Here is a 15764-nt window from a genome sequence, read left to right as displayed (position 1 = left end):
ATATAATATAATTAATATAATATAATATAATATAATATAATATAATATAATATAAATTCAGTGCTTTTGGTTGATAAATCATTTGTGTTTAGGTACTACAAGAAATAATTTTGAAGGGAAAAAAGTGATTCACTTAGAATATGAAGCATATACTTCAATGGCAGAGACTGAAATAAAGAAAATCTGCAGAGATGTTAGACAGAAATGGCCATCAGTCAAACATATTGCAGTGCATCATAGACTTGGGTATGTCATTGAGTATGTGTTGTTGTGGAGCTAAGTTTCAGAAATCAAAAATGTGTGTATTGGTAGTATTTGCTGGATTCCACATTTAACCTGCAGGATCATTGATACTGCTGTGATGGTTGGAAACTGGGGAGAAGGGATTGAGATTTCATTCCAGGAATGGGATGGGGAGGTTGTTGGCTTGTTTTGTTGTTTTTTAAAGAAATGAAGTTGGCAGCACCGTTGACATGCAGCAGAAGGTTCTTATTGTCAGATTTCAGTCAAATCAAGCTATAGGGAATCTGAAAGATTAGAATGTGAGGAGAGGGGAGGCATGGTAATTGCCAGCCATGCTTGCTGGAGAACTTCCTGTTGTTCCTTCAGTCTCAGATAAGCATTTTCTATTGGGTCCAAAACATGGAATATTAATGTCTGACATACACTTGAGTCTTCACTGTTCATCACATTTTTCACTGAAATCAGCAGAATTTGCAGAGTCTGTTGCTTGTTTCTTTTTTTTCAGCAGAAGGAACTTGGGAGGTGATTTCAATATTAGCTCTGTGAGGTAGTTTCGTTAGATTTGCTCTGTAGTCAACAGGGAGAGTGATTCTTCTGAGGGCAGCTCAAAGCATTTAAGCTTAGGTTTTTCCTATGAACTGTTTGCCAGGGAAATTTTACTACAGACTGAGGATTGGGAAGCAGCTTTTGGGAATACTTCCCTTGTGAGGAGCAAAACAAAACCTTATGCTACTTCTGCTAAGTTTGGAGAGGAACACAGCAAACAGGAAAAACCTCATAATTTGAAATCAGAATTTGTAAAAAATAAAGTTTTATTGCAAAATCTACATAGTTCGAGGCACTTAATTTCTTCTTTCACAAATTCTAATGCAAACTGACATGATTTCTTAGGCTTTCAGATAAGAACTAGCTGTTCCTAACTTGTTATTGTTAAGCCAGCTTCCAGTGAGTTTCCTATGCATTGTTGCAAGTTAGCTATTTTGCCCTCTTAATTTCATATACTTTATTTAAAAAAAGGAAAGAATGGAAGAAAAAAGCCTATGTCTAGTGGTTTTATTTATTTTGAAGTGTTGAATTCTTACATCTGGTACTGATTTTGGTAATGGTTTTCTTTCTTTTTAAGAAGTGCATAATGTTTTGGATATGGCTTGACACTTGCTCAGTATGAATGAGTTAAGAGAGCATGCAGCCAGAATAGTGACGTGACATGGCCACAACTTTTGGGTGCTCTTGATGTTAAGCATTAACTAAAGCTGCTGTTGTTCCTCTTCTCTCCCTAGTGTGGTTCCAATAACTGAAGCAAGTGTAATTATTGCAGTCTCTTCTCCACATAGAGTTGAATCCCTTGAAGCTGTAACATACTGCATCAATACCTTAAAAGCATCTGTCCCAATATGGAAAAAGGTATGTTTGGGGGCAACTGTGATTTTAGGTCTGTGCCAGAGTCCTAGACAACTGGGCTAAAGGCTGTCTCTGCTTTTAAGAGAACTACTGACCATACCGCATTATGGAGACTAGTTGCTCCTGACAGAGTACCAGTGTCTCGCACTGTTGAGTTTCCTCTAATACAGCCAGTCCCATCTGTGGCAGGTAGGGTACCTGAAAGGCCCTCACTTCCCTGTTGCATCCAGCTTCTCTTCCTTCTAATACCATCCTAGAGTCAGAGTGAAGGAGCCCTCTTTTGAGAGGCAAAACTCAAGTTCTTCGTAAGCTTGTGGTAGAACTTTGAGTAAGCTTTGCTTTGGATGGTATTGTAGTTTGCAAGTAAAAGTGATATTTCTTGTCTTTCTGTTTTTCCCTCATCCCCATGGCCTTGGGAAAGCACAAAGCATTAGGCAACAACACACAATGAAGGGATGAGCAGAGGTCAACAGTGTGTGGAGAGAACAGCCCGGGTCTAGAAAGAGGCTTATTGCATAACCACAGTGTTGCATGCAAGTAATGAGGATTACCTCTGCCTTCTTTCCCAGGCCACCTCTTTCAGTAAACTGGTTCTGTGGTCTCAGAATAACCAGGGGCTTGGAGTCCTGCTGAATTTGCTGCTTGGACTGCTACTGGGTATTCCAGTCTGTCCTGAATTGTATTTTGTGTATTGTTGTAATTTTTTTTTTAATATTGACATTTTATATACAGTTAAATACTCTCCTAAAAGTGATAGTACAGTGGCTTAACATGACAACAAATAAAAAGGGCAGTTTCAGAAACAAGTGCTGTGTACTCTACAGCTTTTACATAACTTCTTCTAGATCTCTTAGTTGAATTGATTTCAGTATAGTTGGGCCCTTTTAAATTTAATGGGGCTGAGCCTGAGATACAGCATCTTCCAACGTGTAAGTCAGCATGTTCTAGGGGTGCTGCCTTCTTTTCTGTTGGCTAGTCAAGTGCTAAGTAATTCTGTTGTGATCAGTAAATAATAGCAGAGTGGCTGTATGTAGCAGACTCCCACAATATTTCCAATTCTTTGTTTATATTTGCAGGAGATGTATGAGGATGAATATTCTTGGAAAGAAAACAAGGAGTGCTTTTGGGCAAATTCAGAAAAATAACTGTATTCTTCTAAAAATAAAGTTTTACTCTTCCTAATTAACATACTGGTATACCTTTGAGTTGTTTTCACACAGATACTGTATGTTTTTAAGCAGTTGTAACAGACATTTCAATCTGGATAATTTAATTAGGAATGAATAAGTAATAATTAGGGTTTTCAAGTATTCTTGACTCTTCTTTGAAATAACCTCTTTGTGCATTTTAACATGGAGTCAGCTTTTCAAACAATCTTTCCTAGAACTCTTGGTTACAAGGTGCTCTGTCCTCTGTGATATATACTGCTTTAGCGCCATTACATTGGTAGTCTGTCTGCATGTGAGGTCACAACAGGACAGCTGGATTACTTTTTCTTAATCTTAAAAAGAGTCCTGAGTAGTTTAATTTTATATGACTGTTGAATCAGTTTGCAAGCTTTATGCTGTTTTGACATTCTTGTAACATGAAAGCTACTTTAAGTAGTTTTAACAGGTTTTTTTGGTACAGACAGAGAAAAATATATAAACTATACCCCAGAGTTATATTAACTTTTTAATAATGGTTACATTCCAGTAACTCTGTACTGTAAATCAGCTGCTTCCATAGCTCTGTCTCACAGAAACATTTTTACTGTGCAGCTGATATTACGAGTCCACTGCATTAAAATATAGACAACCATGATTCAAAGTTAGATCTAATGCTCCACCAGCAATAACCTTGCATTAGCAATAACAAGCAAACTGTAACTACAGAGTGATGTCTAGACATGATTAATTTTAAGGAGCTTTTTTGGCTATATAATTGTACTGTGCTGCAGCAAAAAAAAACCCCAGCAATTATTACATATAGACAACTAAGTTTAATTAGTTTTAGTAGTTTGACTTTAGACATGTTAAGTTTCAGTGTCATCAAAATGGATTAGTTTTTCAAAGGAAAGTGAGTCTATTGAACTTTTTGTTGTTTATATATGCATTTATATTCACACTCATTATTTTAATACAATTTTTCTGTTTTGAAACCTAGTTGAAAAAGACACACTGACATAGTGTGCGTGTGCCAATGGCCTGCTTATCTGAGTATGATGTTTTTATTTATATTATTGTACTGTGCCATGGTAGTGTTTAGATGCTAAGAAGAGTTTTAAGTCCCATCTTGTTCAGCGTTTTTACTAATGCTGAGAGGCAGTTTCATCTAATCATCATTATCAATGTAGACAGATATAAGGGAAGGGAAGTGAGGTAAAGAAAAGTAAAAGTAAGGTAAAAGTAAAAGTAAAGGTAAAGAAAAGTAAAATTATTTGCTTCGATTTATACATCATTTCTTCACACAAAACTTCAGTTTCAGCTGTACAATCCATTCGATTGTGTCTGCAGTGAAAAATCTACAACAATATAAAACAAGAAAAGTAGATGATGATCTCTTTTTCCCCACTGATCTGAACCAGTTTTACTAGCTACTAACGGGTACTGTATCTGGATTGAGTAAATCCCAGTGAAACATACATCCTCAGGCAGAAGCACGGTTAAACTGATGTTAGCTGCTTGTTAACTTACTGATGCACTTTCCTCAGTGGAAGTGATCTCAGGTCCTTCCTCTGCATGACAGGGCTGCTCCTTGTGCTTGGAAACCACGCCAGTCCTGTTACACATGCAAAGCTGATGAAGTTCAAGGTTGAATTTTCCTTTGCTTTGGAGGCTGGAGAGAAGCTCTCTGCTATTTGAATGTCATTTTTTACCAGGAATTGTACAGAATCTTGACATCACTTCCTCTGTCAAATGATTCTTTTTGCTTTTAGAAAAGAAAGAATTACCCTGACTTTTCCATTTTTGGTGTTCATTTTCCACATCCATGTTTGCTGCTACCATGCAACTAATTAGAGTATTAATTTCACAAAAATAGCTACCTAGCTTGCCTTGTGGTGGATGGTTTATGAGGTTTATGAATGGAGTAAAACCTATGCAGTGCTCATGTACTGGTGCTGCACTCTGATATAGAAAAACAGTGGCGTTCAGAACAGTTAAATTGTCCTTGTGGCCCTGTGCTCAGGGACAATTCCTCCACTGCACTAGTGCCTCTTCTGCTCCAGTCTCCTGGAAGATTCCTCCAGTGTGACCTTAAGTGCACCTTCCCCATCAGCAATGCAGCTGGGAAGGAGGGTGCAGAAAAGAAGAGAAAGAATAATTGTGTACTTCCCCACAGTGACCAGGAACAATGAATGGAAGAGATGTTGTACTGAGTCAGAGCTGAGTGTTACAATGTGTGTATGCTTCTATGGTCAAAACAATGAAATGTCATTTTGTGTCCCTGGCTGTGCATGAGGCAAGTATTGCTTTGTTCTGGAACAATAATGTATCGGTATTGTGTAACTTTGGGTTCTTCAGCTGGCATCTAAAAGCGAAATGGAAATGCCCCTAGGAGGGATGATGTGCATAATTAGAGGTAAAATGTATCTCACTGAAATTAAAGTCCACGCTCTGAGTTTGGTGTTCTGGCTCCCTCTGTAGGACTACACTCTCTGCTATGGAGATGTTACCCTAAAAGAGCAAATTGCTCTGTTCTAAGAAGGCTGCCTAAGGCTATGTCTGGAGCGACCCAGAAGTGCTTCCAAATTTCCAGGCCAGAGGATAAAACCCAGCTGCGTCTGACTGTGTGTCAGGGAAGGATGTGGCTGCACGTGTCCCGTTTTGCACACATACAGGACCAGGCTGCTGGATGAGGGCTACTTTGTGTTCTGGTGAGGGCCGTGATAATGGGCAGCTGGAGACCAATATACAATGGAGTCCTCACTTTCTGGGAAGAGTCCAGCTGTTTCTCTGCCTTGGCAATAGGGGCACATAATCCCACCCCTCCATGGCAGTTCCAGCTGTGTCTCAGTCACAGTGTTCCTTTAGTGGTGGTGTCTCTGGGTGCAGACAGATGTTCCCAGGAACAGACGCTGCAGACCAGAAGGTCATTGTGTAAGTCCTGTAGAGATCTGCCAGATCGCGGGTGTTTGTGGAATGGAAGCACATGTCTGCAGAGGGAGAGTTTGTCCTGAAAAGATGTCTTGGTTGTGGCTGGCAACGTTTCAATATGCTGATTCGTCTCTTTGTCCAGCAGAACATCCATATATCAGAACTGTTTAATTTTAAGAGTTGCCTTTTCTGCTCTTGATCTTTTCTTCAGCCATGTTCTCAGAAGTGCAGCCTGATGCATACTATGAAAACGGTAACTGGTGGCTTATCATGAATAATTGGGGTGGGAGAGGCATGACTGTTATAAAGAGCATACCCAGGAGATGGCAGCTGAGAGATGGCTTTGCTGGAGGAGCAGCTCCCAGCCTGCCCAGGTGCTGGCTGTACTGGGAAACGCAGGCACCTGCTTCGGTTGTCATTTATGAGACCACCAGTGTCCCACGCAGGAATGAAGCCTTTAGATTTCTCATCTTTAAACTACATTTTTGGCTTTTCTGTCCGCTCACTTACCCCAAAGCTTTTCAAGGAATGTTTAGTTTTATAGACTAATGCATTCAGTTGGTCCATCATAAAGAAAAGAAACTGCTGAAATTAGTTATTAGCAAAGTAAAACTGTGTGTGAAATCAGACAATGCTACCTTTTGCACCCCTGAAAAGCACTGGAAACTATTTTAAGCTCTTCCATTAAGTGTCCTGTGGAGGTACTTGAACAAAGAGTTAAGAATAGGCTGATGACTATAAATCAGCAGTTTGTATAAGTACCTTAAGCCTATTTTTTAACAACAAACAAACTGTACAATTTGATCTCATGGAGTGTTACAAAGATCTTCTCTTTAGGTTGCTGTTTGAAAATAAATGAGTCTGTGTTCAGCAGTATTATTGTTTTTATTGTAGTAATGCCATTAGGCCCTCAGGTAGGCACCACAGTGATACAGTCCCTGCTCCCATAGAGCGTACATGCTAGCTTTCAGAAGTTAGTTTATAACCAAAATTTTTTACATTGCAGATATATACATAGGCTCATATGAAAGTAACTCTAGTTTTTAACTTGATTCTAGTACTACCAAGAAATCAGCAGCTAGATTTCAAGACCAGAATCAGATATAACTTGAGTTTTCTTGAGGGTATTCCTGACTTCTCCTGCTGCAAGCACAAACAAGCACATGCTGAAGCTCAACATTTCAGAACGTTAATTCACCTGTAATGTGCTGTTTTGAAAAAGTAAAACTAAAAAAAAACAAACCAAACCCTTGTGCATAATACAAAATATACATAGTATTTCCAGCATTATTTGCGGCTGTGCCAACTTAAAAGTGCAATAAACTCACCCATTACAAAAAACTGAATTAGCTATTTAAGTATTAATTGTAAAAGAAAAATAAACTAGTAACTTGAAGTGGTTAGGATAGAAAAACCTTACCCATTGTTATGCCTTCCCTTTATGTTGTCAATAGTATTATGTCCAGGCTAGGGGGTGGAAATCCTGTTGTCTGGGTCAAAATAAAACCCAGTAAAAAACAGTGAATTGCATCATTGCTACCTGATTGATATACTGTTAAATCCCCAAAGAAGCTGGATGTCAGACATTGACCTGTGCCTCCCACCAAAGGTGGAAGAAGGAAATCTGGCCGAATGCCTATGTTTCCCTTGCAAGCAGCACCAGAAATGAAAGATGTTGCCATCTGATGTGTTGTATAATACCCTCTCCGGCCTGGAGTGCCTGATGCTCATTATGTAGGAGCTTCCCAGACATACAGGTGTAGGGTTTTGTTTTCTTCCTCACAAGTTTACACAAGACTTAACCCAGACAAATTTTTATCTTTACTTTCAAAGCATTTGCCCTCAGGGTTTATAATTACAAGTCAGGAGCTTATTCTTTATCTTTATGCAATTGCTGCTTTTTTTTTTTTTTTTCTTCCCAGTTTTTAAATAATTGTTTTGGTCATAAACTGAGCCAATGGCAACAATCTTGTTTGACAATCAAGATCAGAATCTGGATTTTTTCAAAATGTGAAAAAACTTAACCCCAAAAAAACCCCAAAACATAACATTTCATAGATACAAAATAAATCCAACACAGATATAAAACTACAACAAGCACAATCCAGCTATCGCTGCAAATTAAGCTGTTCTTTGCCAAAGAGGTGGTTGGCTCCTGACTGATTACTGATTAAAAAGACAATAAAACCTTCAAACATGCTCAAGCCTAGTGTTTTTACGAGTCCCTCTGAAAATAATCTGAAAGGTGCCTAAGCATAATTACAATCTAGCTTTGGGGGAAAGAAAACACGTCTTCGTATTCTGAATCAGGCACATTTAAATGTTTTCAAGTAAATCACCTCTAGTTGGAAACAAATCTCACTTGCACGGCAACGTACATAAGGACAACACAGACATCTTCTCTCACTACTGATTATAAGCATAACCACCAGCCATGAAACAGAAAGGCAGCCAAAAGGCCAGTTCCCCTGACTGTTACCAGTCTTACAGCATGGGCCTTTTTAAGACTGAGCTTTCATTAAAACCAGGCAGCATAATGCCATGTGATACTCTCGAGTGTGGAACCAACACAAAGTCACCCAAGTATTGTGCTCAGAGCTCCTGCCAGAGCACTACAGTACTTTAATGTTTAAAATATAAGTTAACCTTTTCAAGACATGAATACATGGGACCAAATAGAATGTGACGGGTAAGGAGGTCATATTGAACTTTGGTCTCCTGGAGGGGCACTGGGATGGTAAAGAAACAAGTGCAGTAAACAATTAACAGAGCTTAGATCTTTCTATCCCCTTTCCTAATGTGCAGACTTCCTTGGTCATTATCCCCTTTAGTTCACTTCATGCTCTTAGTCCTGCAAAGTCTTTCAGCACAGTATTAAAGTCAAGATCTTGATTGTCTTCCCTATTTACGTCAAAAGCCAAACTGATGTCAGAGGGACTGTGAGTGTAAAGCCCAGTGTAACAGTGGTGGTAGTGCTTCTCAAGATGAAATTGGAAAACCCACCATAACATAGCAGAGAACATGCTATGAGTGATTATGAAATTCATATTTTCTTCTCAGAGAGAAAGTATGCAGAAGGCAGTTACTCGTACCATTTAGCAAATGTTTCCACAAAACAACGTACTTCAGTAATTTAGTTGTGACCTTAGTGCAAGAAGTACAGTGACCTTTTGGAACAGTTTGCTCATCCAGTCGTCCTGTAGGACCCAGACAGACATCTTCAAATGCAGCTTCCACTTTATAGATCAGTTAAGACAAAGGTTTGCTGGTGCAAATTATTTCTCTAAAACAATAAGGATGGAGCTAGTCAATGTAAAAATGACTTTTCTTCTTGCAGTCTGGAAGCAGTATTCACCACACATTCATCATCAACTTAATAGAAAATGTCCTTTACACATATGGTACTTGTCAACTGAATTACGAACTGATGCTGTTCCACAATAATCTGAAGTAAATTGCTCTGTTTCACTCTGCAGTGGATCAGGACAAGAGTTGCTGGCACAATATGTTACTGTAAACTCCGGACCTGCCAGTTCTAAGGGCTAAGTTTGTTTGAAAGGCAACAATTTACTAGAAAAGGCACTATAAATCATTTTTGAAAGAAACAAACTGTCCTGCAGTTACTCTTATAATAGAGTAGAATCTGTAAAATATTTTCATCTATAAAAAGACACTTTAATTAAAAATGCTTAAACGTTACTAAGCTTTAAGGCACTCCAGCTGAAGAACTGACTGGATCACAACTACTGTTGGTGGCTCAGATCTCCTTTCTTCATCCACATAACTCATCTTCAGTCTTTGTCCTTTGTGAGTTCTGTAATTTCATCAACATCTTCTATATCCTGTGTCATTTTCTCATACTGTCTCTTGAAGAAGCCGAGCTGTGAGAATTATTAAAATAACACCACAATGCAGTCAGTCATCGATGGTTACATTTCTCCGCTAAGCTGAACAGTGTTATGGCAGAAATGCACGTGTGCATGCACACACATACAGTATTTGATTTGTAGACAATATAAGTGAAAGGAGCTGGGCCTTAAACTGGTTCAACTAAAAGCCAAACCAGCAGTGCTGAGTAGCTGGTGCCTCGCTGCCAAGATACAGAGATCTTCATGCTACCTTGGTGTGCCAAGGAGCCCTTCAAGCACTAATGCTCTGGCACACAGAAGAACTTTTCTCTCTTCTCTTAATCTAGGTATCCTTTGTTAATGAATTTTTGCCCTTGCCCTTCTTTGTTCTCTTTTTGTCTGTTCTGTGCATATCCTCTCCCTCCTTACATCTAATTCCTAGCTTCGCCCACTGGGAATATCGTAGTTCAGAACCCAGCTGGGGAGTTATGGAAGGAGGCAAGTAGTGTCAAAAGAAAAAAGGAAATGCCATAGCCCCTGGTTTGAATCTTTGGAAACTCATTTATCATCATCATATTGCCAATTTCTATAGTGACCTATTTCAGAACTTTGATTTTTAAAGCTCTTCTAAATGCTTCCATCAAGGGCACAATGCCAATGCAGTATTATTCATACCACCAAACTGCATGTGTGGTTTTGTTCAGCACTAGAGAAGAGAGATTCCAAAGAAAATAGCCCAAATATATTTATCTTTTTCTGGTTTTCTTTTTAAGAGTATAAACACCTACTTACTTTCCACAAAACAGCAACCAATACTAACAGTAAGAGAAGTCCAGCCAATATACTGCCAATTACAACACCGATTGGTATCTCAGCTTTCTCATCCGGCTTTATTATTGTAACTGGGATCTGAAAGCAAAGAGTTTGTGCGTTAGGGGTTAATGTTAACTGCATATAAAGTAGGATTTGTAAACCAAATACTTCACTGTTCAAGAACAACTAGACCGCACACATTCCAGGATCAATGGCTGGAACACCAGGCAATTATAGTGCGTTCACTGGTGTCCACAGGCACCTGGCTGCACTACCATGGCTCACAGCAGTGACATTTAAGGATTAGGGGACCTCATCACTCTTGGCCATACACAACAGACAGAGAAACAATCTATTCCTGCCAACTTTCTGCCTGGCCAGTAACAGGGAGGTCTTTCAGAGTTGGTCCCTTAGTACACAGACTCACCATCACTAGGTAAACCAGACATGCTTACATGCAAGCGGGGAATAGCTCAATATAGAGCTCCATCTGCTCAAAACAGACTTCTGCTGCCTGCTGGAGAAGAACTACTTCCAACTGAGTGTGGTCAAAGCCTGTTATCTGTGGTGAGCAGCTGTAGGAGGCAATACTAATAACGTAGGCCAGACACCACCATGCAGTCACTACATCTGCTGAAATTTCTCTCCTCCTGCTGGGCAGGTACCTCTGCCTCCTTTGCCTGCAGTTCTCCTTTGCCTGCTGCTCCTACCCTCTGGGAAACCACTAACAACTTCTTAGATCTTCTTATGTTAATCTGTGTCCTCCTGAGTCAACTGAATGAATTTGCTGTAAGATGTATGGGTCTGACAGGAGTGTTTCTAGCACACCTATGCTTCCTGAACTACAAACAATACCAGAGAGCTCCCAGAAGAGTATATTGTGTCTGGAATTTAGTTTTCAGGTGATACCCTATCTAGTTGGAGTGGATATGGCCAACTATGTAGCTACGTATAACATAGTTGGTCAGGGAGACATTACTGTAGTATTTATGAACTGTCAAATCCTTTAATTCAATCTTGGAACAACATGCATTTAGAAAAAAGGGGTTTTTTTTCCTCCCTGAAACATGATAAAAGAAGTCATGTTGCTTTACTTTCTCAAGGTTGCTTGCTCAGTGCATTTGTCTGGTGTAATTTAATCTTAAGCTTTCTGGGAAACTTGCACCGGCCTGACATCTCAGTGATTTAAGTCATTTCTGCTGGAAGGCACCAGTGTTGTGCTAGGTGTGGCTATGTGTATTCATTTCACTGAAGCAGGATGGCTTTATTTTCTAACCAAATGTCTATAATGATGATTATAGCAGGTTAACGTTATGTCCTCCAGCTGGCAGTCCTTTCCAGCTCGGAAAAAATCTAAAAGCTTTTACGCAAAGATACCTAAGCAGCTTTCCCACACAGCATCACAAGGCAATATTAATTTGCATTTGGCTACACAGCAACACAGCTCATCCAAACTAAAGAGCCAATCTCATACGCATGTGCAGTTTGCCTAGACATGCTTTCTCCATTAGATTAACATTGAAGTGGCACTATTGGAGAGGTAAATCTAGGAACAAACGTCTTTCCTGAAGTTAAACTGCCAGTGAGACACCACAGCTGGGATTCACCTCATCTAGTCCTACATCTACAATGTAGTTCATTGGCTTGAACTGGAGGAGATGGAGGAGGATAGGCTGTCTTAAGGCCTAATTCACCCTACTTATTTTCAGGATCATCTTTAAGATGACATGAATTGCATCTCAGAAATAATACTTTCTGTAGATTAGGGTTTATACAAAGGTTAACTCTGATGTGGATGACTCATTCAGATATTAAGTTGGATGAATCACACCACCTTTGTCTAAAATAACAGGGTAAGTGGGGAAAAACTCAGATTGCTTCGGCACTGTCCTATTTCCAAAGAAGGTGTGAAGGGAAAAGACTGGGTATCACCGCTGGCCTGCCAAGAAGTATATGCAGTGATGGGTACTGACCCCATCACTGAAATGTCAAAAAGCAAACTGCACCTACCCTTTGGAGAGTATGCCTGCACCAGCTGGCACATTTTCCAAGATTTTTCATGGGACAAGAGGCTATCGAGTAAGGATCAGGCTGTAAGCCTCTCCAAAAGCCACTGTGTTTCTTAGGGGCCTTGTGGACAACTTTCAGGGTCTGTTCAGCCACTGCGTCAAAGCCATGAAAGTCCCAGCTACAGAGGTTTCAATGGTTGGCTGAGGAATTACCGTTTATTTGTCAACTGACTTAACGAAAATTCTTTTTAATAATTATATTCTGGTTCTCCTTAATCACCAACAGAACTGCTGGTAATGTAAATTTGGTGGTATCATGCTAGAACTGTGGAAAAATACCTAGTAATACAAGATTTATGAGCTACCAAAAAAGCCTGTGCAATTAATTGGAAGGTTTGCATTCTATATTATGAGTTTCATCTCATAGCAGGAATTATACCATGCCACAAAGGTGAGGCACTCAGCACACTTCACATACAGTCATGTAATTTTTCTACAAACCCACAGCATTATTTTCAGAACTGAACATATATTTCGTTTGCTTCTTCAAGCACTGAGGTTTCCCTGAATGCAAATGGGTCTATTTAGAGGTTCTTCACAAGAAATGTAGTGATGCATGAGAAAGCAATACCAAAAATACTACTGAATTATGGTCTTACTTCCACATGGAGGTATATCAATCAATAACCACCTTCATACCTATTTAATGAATTTTTCCATTATCTGTGAACGGACTAGGCTACATGTTCTCACACGTATTTGACTCCCTTACTAACTTGCATTTTGGTCTTCAATAGCCTTTGTTACTTTTATGGATAAAACAGGCTGGTAAATCCTGTAAAATAAATTTGAAGTAGTACTGCAAATGGAAGAGTGGTTCTTCTCTAGAAAGGCCAAGAGAACAAGGTATCGTTTTATCACAAGAGCATGACAAGGCTACTGTATTCTCTGTATTCTTTGTTGTTTAGGTTTGTATATAGCAGATGGAAACCTTAGGAGGAGGATTCTACACTAATAAAGTAGTGGTTTGGAGACTTTTTGAGAATAGCTGTGTCTGTATCGTCCATATGACAGCCATTCCAAATGCTAAACATACTCCACATTCTTTTACAAATAAGTAAATTTGATGGAGACCTGTGCCATACATCTGTCTACAAACATCAAAACAAATACACTTACAGAAGTAAGACTATAAATCAGATTTACAAAAATGCTTCCCAGAGCTTATTTATCTACAACAATTAATTCCCTTGCAGAAAGTTGTCCAAACTTTGATCTTTCATAAACAAGAAGCTAAACAAATTTCAGGAGTTTCTAACTGCTGGTTCTACAATCTATTTGAGATCTACAGATTTTAACTAAGCCTCGTTTATATAGTAGTTGGCTGAAACGAAACCCTTTGGTAACTTAAGGGAGTTGTATATAGCAGAAAAGGATATATTACTTCAACATAATCAAAAGTCAGAATTTGCAATTTAATATGTACTCCTGAAGGACACTGAAAATTAAATAGTATCACTTTAATACAGTAAAAGAGAGAGAAGCTGAAAAAAATATCACTTATACTTACAGTTAGGGTATTGTCTCCAATTATAAATAACTCAGGATTATGTGTATCTATTCTTGCCTCTGCAGAGAGTTGCAATGCCTGGAAAGTTAACTGAAAGAGAAGATTTTTTAAAAATGTAAAGCTCTGTTACAGGATATATTGATTAGAATGTAGATATTCTAAAAGAATTATCTTGCTTTGAAATTAAGGCTTCAGAAGCAGAAAAAAAAGAAATCACAGTATTAAGAAAATTAAAATGATCTTTTGATTTGTCCCAAGATAACCTGTCCATGAAAGCAATAATATATGAGTAATCCAGACTTAATTTTACTGTCTTTACTTATTAGAAATGAAACTGGAGAACTGACTTTTTTCTTTAATAAATAGTTCAAGCAAAACAGGAAGAGTTGATTATATATCTTTTCTTAATAGTTATCTGAAAGCTGTCATTGCTGCTAGCAGGGAAGAAACAGGGAAAAATAACAGTAAGAACGGGAGAAAAAGCTCCGCAACAAAACACTGATGGGGATATCTCTCTGGTCTGTGAAAGAGATGGAAATTGCATGTTCTCTCCTCCTCAACCCGCCCATGCTTCTGTTTTTCCCCATTTATTTTTTCCTATGACTATCTGTTCCTCTCCACTGTTCGAATTCTGTCATTGCTCCCTCAGCTTAAACAAAGAGGACAACAAAAATCTTAAGCAAATTCTCACTTAAAAGGGACCTTGTGCCAGATCCCACTTCCCTCCGCACTTGTCAAGAGGCAGAAGGGCATGGCTGTGCAGACGCTACCAGCTCACTGCTGCTCTTCTCCTCATGTATCAGGCAGAGAAAGCCCCACTTCCTACAGCACCATTGGGAATGGCCTCGGGTTCATGGCAGCATAGGAGCATTCTGCAGACATACCAAATGCAATGCCTGCTCTGTCATTTTAATCTGTTGTTTTGTTTCCTCAGCCATTTATCTGTGGCAGGGCCGGGCACAGTGGGTGGTCACAGGGAACGTGAGCAACTGTGGGCTTGCAACAGCTGATACACACCAAGCCGACCATCTCTGCAGTGTACAGTTGTCACATGCCTGCACTGTGGCTATCTGCCCAAATGGTCTGTCCTGTACTCCTGAATGTTTAGAAATCCTCCTGAGCACAATTCAAAGCACCTTGTTAATTCCTAAATACATCTTTCTTTGCTCTGCTTAGCAGGTACTGGCAATTCTGCTATCCCCTTTTTGGACAATGACCAACTGATTGCCACTAAATAAAAACACTGATTATGTACATTACTGGGTGTTTGCAAGAGTAAATGTTCAAAATTGACAATCAAATAAAAATGGCAAAATTGGGGATGAGAGGAAAACTATGACATGACATCTTTCCTTTCCATTGTCCAGTGGTAAACAAAGTATTTCCACTCCCTTTCTTGTGAGTATAGCAGCCTTTTGTTCAGGTCTCCACCTTCTGTGTACCTGACAACGCTAACAAATTGTCATGACCGAACTGATTTGAAAAATACAAACTTGAAAGACAGATAGATGCTTTCTTCCACACATTTGCAGAAGTATATAACATTATCAACCTGACCTTTTCCTTTTAAGAGCTGAATGCTAAAGCTGACAACAGCCCTGCTGTTAAATGTCAATACCTGCCATAAGACTTGCCAGACAAACTATGGAGACTGCATCATGTTGCTGACGCTCTAGGCAAACCCAGGACTCCGAGACACTTTGGTTGGTTGCCTAGCTAAGAAGCAAATATGGTCTCATTTCAAAAGTCTGATAATTCACCATGAGTTATATCCTGGAGGACATATGGTCATTTAAAATGGGAA

General features: G+C 39.2%; 2 protein-coding genes across 9 annotated transcripts in view; one reads left to right on the top strand and one right to left on the bottom strand.

Annotated features, from left to right (window-relative positions):
* Positions 1 to 15764, top strand: part of MOCS2 (molybdenum cofactor synthesis 2) — a 43533-nt gene that overhangs the window by 5718 nt on the left and 22051 nt on the right. For 3 of the 7 annotated variants that reach the window (XM_054053556.1, XM_054053559.1, XM_054053568.1), the window contains one exon: positions 93 to 231. Coding sequence is in view for 4 of the 7 variants with exons in the window: in XM_054053565.1 (XP_053909540.1) it covers positions 93 to 246; positions 1524 to 1647; positions 2721 to 2789 (347 nt within the window). In the remaining 3 variants the exon portion in view is untranslated. Of the gene's footprint in view, positions 1 to 92; positions 247 to 1523; positions 1648 to 2720; positions 4311 to 5270; positions 5509 to 15764 lie in introns of those variants that run through there. The other 4 variants (XM_054053564.1, XM_054053567.1, XM_054053566.1 and 1 more) reach the window with 3 other exon arrangements.
* The window catches only part of ITGA2 (integrin subunit alpha 2), a 67762-nt gene continuing 58609 nt past the window's right edge, over positions 6612 to 15764 (bottom strand). For both annotated transcript variants that reach the window (XM_054053555.1, XM_009555854.2), the window contains 3 exons: positions 13961 to 14050; positions 10361 to 10477; positions 6612 to 9601 (listed from right to left, as the gene is read on the bottom strand). In XM_054053555.1, coding sequence (XP_053909530.1) covers positions 9512 to 9601; positions 10361 to 10477; positions 13961 to 14050 — 297 coding nt within the window. In that variant the 3' untranslated portion in view covers positions 6612 to 9511. The remainder of the gene's footprint in view (positions 9602 to 10360; positions 10478 to 13960; positions 14051 to 15764) is intronic.

The sequence above is a fragment of the Cuculus canorus genome, chromosome Z (assembly GCF_017976375.1).
Source record: "Cuculus canorus isolate bCucCan1 chromosome Z, bCucCan1.pri, whole genome shotgun sequence".
Classification (NCBI taxonomy): domain Eukaryota; kingdom Metazoa; phylum Chordata; class Aves; order Cuculiformes; family Cuculidae; genus Cuculus; species Cuculus canorus.
This window is presented reverse-complemented; position numbering and strand designations above follow the sequence as displayed.